This window comes from Helobdella robusta (assembly GCF_000326865.2).
Source record: "Helobdella robusta unplaced genomic scaffold HELROscaffold_24, whole genome shotgun sequence".
Lineage (NCBI taxonomy): Eukaryota > Metazoa > Annelida > Clitellata > Rhynchobdellida > Glossiphoniidae > Helobdella > Helobdella robusta.
This window is the reverse complement of record NW_008704261.1, coordinates 1,855,122-1,861,358: the sequence shown is the minus strand read 5'-3', so window position 1 is coordinate 1,861,358 and position 6,237 is coordinate 1,855,122. Positions and strand designations below refer to the sequence as shown.

Here is a 6,237-nt window from a genome sequence, read left to right as displayed (position 1 = left end):
CTAATTTACTTATCACTCGCTCCCCACCTTCCCCACTCACCATTACCTTCGTCTTACCAATATTAACTTTTAACCCTTTCTTTTCAATAACACTTTTCCATCTGTCAAATTTTAACTGCAATTCTTCCATGCTATCAGCCATCAAGACTAAATCATCTGCATACAAAATCTCAAATAACAACCCCTCCATTATGTTTCCACACACAACATCCATCACAATTGCAAACAGAAACGGTGATAACACTGATCCTTGATGCATTCCTACCTTAACACTAAGAGCGTCCGACATCCCCCTTCCAACCCTCACCTTTGTCTTTGCCCCTTCATACGGCTGCATCACAGCTTTAACAAGTCTCTCATTCACTCCTTTCTTCCTCAACGCCCATTCAATGACCTTCCTTGGTACTCGATCAAAAGCCTTTTCTAGATCCACAAAACACATGTACAATCTTCGTTTCTTCTTTCTATAATTCTCCTGCAACATTCTCATCATGAACAACGCATCCACCGTTCCCCTACCAGGCATAAACCCACACTGCATTTCATTAACTGTCACCATACTTCTCAACCTCCTCTCAAGCACCCTCTCCACTACCTTCATTCCGTGCTCTAGTAATTTCACAAGAATTTCGTTCTATATCATAAGAATAGAACGAAGTAAAAATTGAAATCAAAAATAATGAAATCAAATAGCATAAAATCAAATAAAAGTTTAAAATAATATTATAAGTTAATTTAAAATAAAAATGAAATTTGTATAGCACAATTGTTTTTAGTATCAGATTTCTCTTAAGAATATACTGCTTTTTGTAATTTTAGGATGAATTTGTTGCCAAGTGTTATTAAAACTTGCAATAAAAATGTTCATTAATGAAAGCTGCGCTTTATCTTAATTGAAAGTCTAACAACCTTGAATAGATAAATCTTACAAGTTAATAATGACTCTTAGATCCTCAACATATGTGAATGTCAATGCCAGTATCTCTCAAATTTTTGATTTGAAAGAAAGATTTAAATAATTGTTCAACAGTTTCTCTATGAAAGAAAGCATCGCAATAATTAGAAACAATGAATCAACATAAATTTCAATATAATAACTTTACCTTTACCAGCTTTAAATAGATTACTATTGGGTAGGGCGTGATCAATAGGTGTCGTGTGTAGATCCTGCTCTTTCCTCATTTCTGCAATAGTACAATAAAGCATAAACAAAAATATTGAATGGAAAAGATAAATTTTAAGTTATATAGCTTCATGAAAAGTTTTTACTTTTGATTTAAATTGTTTTTCAACTAAAATGACGATTTTGGTTTAACATTATTCTAAATTCTAAATTTTTAATATAAAAATTCGATTTAAAAAGATACTTTGGTTTTTAATATAAAATATTTACTACAGTGCAAATTGAACTATTATAGTATAATAAAACATTAAATTATCGATTATCATAAAAAATTATAAAAGCCACGTGTGAATAAAAATAATTGACACCTTTGAAGATTGAACGAGGTAAAACTACATGTGAAGAAAACTCTTCAAACGTCATTTTCTTCTTATAATCGCAGAAAATTTTTTTCAAAGCTCTCCATCGACATTCATAGCTATATATTTCAAACAAAATTAAATTAAAAAACAGAATGTTACATTTTTGCAATCAAAATTTACTAAGGTTCATAAAAATTTTCTTGTAAGTGCAGGCTTCTGCTGGCATTGACTGCAGTATGTTTGATGAGACCAGGGAGTTTAATGGAATCTACAACAGTTTCATCATAAAGTGGTCCAAAATAATAATTCTGAATTGATAAAAAAGGGAGAAAATAAATGGTAAAATGGGTAAAGGCAAACAATTTGAAACAAACTTTTTACGATAACATTTTCTTGAATAATTTGATTTTAAAGTTAAAACATAAAAAATTTACATTTCAAGAAACATTTTCATGCTTGACCCTATCAAAATTTTTAATAAATTTTCAAAATCTTTATTTTCCAAATTATAAAAAAAACTTTAAAACCAAGCCGCTTTCAGTTATTCTTTACAATAGCAAATCTTGCTTCAACTTCTAAGATTACAGCAATTATCAACCAGATAAAAATAATGGTTACATAATTTTTCAAGGCTTTTTTTTAAATTTCTTTGGTTACACTTATTATTTATATCAAATTGTAAATTTCTTATCCTATTACCTAGCTATTATTGTATAACGGGTTTTATACATAAGTTTTCCTTACTGTTTATAGGCGGTTCATACAAAGTTTTTCAAACGTAAATTTTTGATGTTTTTGCTTTATGAGGACGTAATGTGGCTTAGAATAACTGCAATATCAACTCTTGAATATCTTGACAAAGCAAATTCTTATGTGGTGACGCATCAACAACTGTTATTTTTCTCAATTTTTAACAAAAAATTTTAATGGCTGCATTTGTTCAACTGCAACTGCCGGTGGGACAATAGAAAAAAAAGCAAACCTAGACTGACAAAATTAGAATGTCTTACATTGTTAAAAGTATGTAAAGCATACTTTGGATATCTAGCAAATAATTACCACACAATAATAAATTACCGCATTGCATTAAATCTGAAAATTCATTAGACTGCTGAAAAATATGTCTGTAGAAATAGATGACAACAGAAAAATAGGGGAGAGCGGGACATGTTGAACCAAATTTTAATACTTAACTCGTTAAACTTTTATTAATGTATTAAAAATTTAAAACTTTTTGAAATAGGACATTATTATATAAAATTACACGTCTATTACGTATCTCAAAAAGTATATTCAATTATAGCATGTTTCTTTGACGGGTATACTGGCAAGCCCGGTTCAACCTACCCCGTTCACAGGGGCATATTTATCCAATCATCGGTATTTAGTGAAATTTAAAACTAATATTTAATAACTGTTGTTAAGCAATTTTATTGCTATAAAGATATATTTTCAAATCTAAAAATTTATTAGTTAACATTAACTACAACAGCCAAAGTTTTGACCACGTTCTTGAAAAACAATAGCACCAACTTGCTTCGGACATTTATGTTCATACGATGTACAGAAATATATAGAAATTAATTCTTGTTTTGTCGATGTCGATACTTCTGGTTTAAACATAATAACGTTCATAAACTGCTGACATCTAAAATGCGGATACATATCCTAGCATCCAAACCAAAAAAATTCAATCAGCCACGGCAAGATACCTGGGTATTTTATGGCAAGATACCCAGATATCTTGCCGTGAAGAAACTATCGTAGAAATTCACATTATGTCGCTGCAGAGAACGTACATGTGGTTTTGTCAATCTATTATTGAACAAAATTTTATTTAAACTATTATGACTTGTCGACTACACCAACCACCGATAAAAAAAATGTAAACAAATTTTTTTGCATGGTTTCGTGCAACAAATTTACATCAACAAACCACCAGTTGCCCAGATGATTAAACATCAACCAATTTTCAAGACCGATAGAGCCAAGAAATGAGAAATAAATTAAAATTATTTCAATGATTAAACACGTTACTGACAGAGGTGTGAAGAGGATGTCCGTCAGTTGTCGGAAAAAAAGTATAAGGCAGCCAAAATAGAATTCACTTCATTGCTAAATGCTACTCAAACTATGAAGGTGATGAAAAAAATTTTTGAGCGAAGAATTAAGGACTAGGTTAGGTATTATTAATTATCCTCTTGAATGTTGATTTATCGTAATAACATTGAAGGCAAAACTTTTATTTTTCTATATAAACATTATATTAACCATATATAATCGATATACCAATATGTACGTAGCGATAATTACGTCAATACAGAAGAAACAGCAATCTGTTTCTTATATAATTTCCAATGTATCTACTATGTTTGTTAGTTTGTTTCTATGTATGTATGTATGAATGAATGAATGTATGAATGTATGTAAAAATATGTGATATATATATATATATATATATATATATGTAAAAATATATTAATGTAAATTAATCACATGTTTTAAAATGGATGGAGTTATAAATGTGAACAAATTGATGGGAAGCATATCGATTACTTCACCAGACAATTTTAATGGTTAACTTTTATAAATATGTTATTTTATGAAACAACAAGCAGCAAAAAAACTAAACGTTGTTTCTAAAAATGTGTAATTTTTATTAAGTTAATTCTGCAGAATGTAGTGAAAATATTCAACTACTGACCTTAGATTTCTGCTTTATTTGAACGCGATATAAACCACATTCAAGAGGATAAATAATAAGCAAAACATCACCAAATTCTGTCGGAATAATTCCATGTCTGTATTCGCGAATATGTTCGGACCAAATTATATGAACTTCATCATTCCCCAAGTGTCTAAGCTGGTTAAAAAATAATAATTTAGACTGATTGTTATTTGTAAAAGAACAAAATTGAAATTTACTTATCAATCTTTACTAGGAAAAAGGATCTAAACAAATGTTGCAATTTTTAATACCTTGCGAAGTTGTTCTTCTTCTCCATCACCAGGCATCATAGTAGCAACATGAAAAATAATTTCATTATTAGAAGAAGCATTATATGGCGCAAAGGCTCCATTTGATCCATTCGCTTGTAAACCCCCGGAGAAACCCATATGAGATTTCAGATCAACCTAAGGTTAAAAACAATTCAATTATGTTTAAAAACTTAAACAAAAAACCGTAATATAAATTAAATATTTAAAGAAATAAAAAAACAAACAAAAGCATTGTTGGTCAACAAAGAATTTTTTATTTATACGTTCTATAATTTAGTGTGTTGTGGATAAACAGTTTTAGTGGAAGAAAAATACTACGTAAGAGAAAATTATTTTACGGATTTATTTAAGTACTAAGTAAATATCTGTCCCTAATTAATTAAATGGAACCAAAAAAGGAAACAAAACCCATTAACCAAAATAACTTTATTTACCAAGCTCCATTAAATACCTAACAATACTATCACCAAATATACCACTAAGCAAGCTTTTTCCCTAAAACTCATCATAGAAACATATACAAATTACGTCACCTATTCTCTACTACCATGAATCAAAATGATCGCCAACAATCTTCGACTTTTGGCAAAAATAAACTACCAAAACAAAAATAAAATTTGCATCTGCCATTAAGCCAAAACGCCCAAAATAATAAATGAAACGTACGGCAAATGAAAATTTACCCAATCTGGGCTCAACAAAAAATCATTGATCTCATCAAGCAAAGAAACAATATCAGACAAGCAAATCCAAGCTCAAATAACATACAAACAATTGGTAACCTAACCAATGAAGAGAAAAAATTAAAATGGCATGAACCTTCATCACACTCTAGAAATAGAATTATCAACAATAATCAACTCCATAAAACCAGCTAGACAATCAAAAGCGTTTGGTCCAGATCAATTTACAATATTTTATTTAAAACACCTAGGACAAAACGGAATTTATTATCTTACACGCATCTTCAATCAACGTTTAGAAACATGCGCAATACCTCAAATCTACAAGACATCCCCGAAAATTCTAATTTTCAAAGCTGAAAAAGAATCAACTTCCTACCACCCAATTTAACTACTGTCTCCAGCAGTTAAATATCTAGAAAAATGTCTACCACCCATCATCAGCAAAAAAAGTATATATCACCTATCATATATCATGATATATATACTTAAACACTGGCTGAGGCGCATCCCCAGGTGGTGGATAAGGGAAAGTTCTGGACAGGGAAACCTTCTAGGATTGCATCGAATAATACGGAATAAGATGCCGCGAACCAACTGCGCCAGAAGAAAGAAGACAACGGTGAAAGAGGCGGAGGATCGTAAGACAACGGCTCCAACGGCGGATGATCTTGTGGAACAGGGACCTTAGACAAAGGCTAGGTGCACTGCTTACAATAGAAATAAACTGCAACTACGCTGCCTAGGCCCACTGGTTATAACTGGTGGTTGTCGTTAGAAATTGGGCAATTCCAGATATAAAATTTTTTTGACTTGACCCAAACATCTTCCATGTCATCACAAAAAAAGATCCCCTATTCACTGAAAGACCTTAAATGGTTGGGGAAAGACCCCCAATAGTCTATATATATATATATATATATATATATATATATATATATATATATCATTTGATTTTATATATATGGTATCTCTGATGTTGGTGTTCTCCTGTCGGCATCTGAGAGTGTGTTCCATAAGTCATTTTGCCGTCTTCAGATTCACCGGTCTATGGTGCATATGCAGAGAA

General features: G+C 30.8%; 1 protein-coding gene across 1 annotated transcript in view; it reads right to left on the bottom strand.

Moving 5' to 3' along the window:
• Window positions 1-1,664: 1,664 nt before the first annotated feature.
• Window positions 1,665-6,237, bottom strand: part of HELRODRAFT_156995 (hypothetical protein) — a gene marked incomplete at both ends in the record, with an annotated part of 8,920 nt that continues 4,347 nt past the window's right edge. Inside the window, 3 exons of the mRNA XM_009019395.1 lie at window positions 1,665-1,793; window positions 4,190-4,348; window positions 4,465-4,620. Coding sequence (XP_009017643.1) covers window positions 1,665-1,793; window positions 4,190-4,348; window positions 4,465-4,620 — 444 coding nt within the window. The remainder of the gene's footprint in view (window positions 1,794-4,189; window positions 4,349-4,464; window positions 4,621-6,237) is intronic.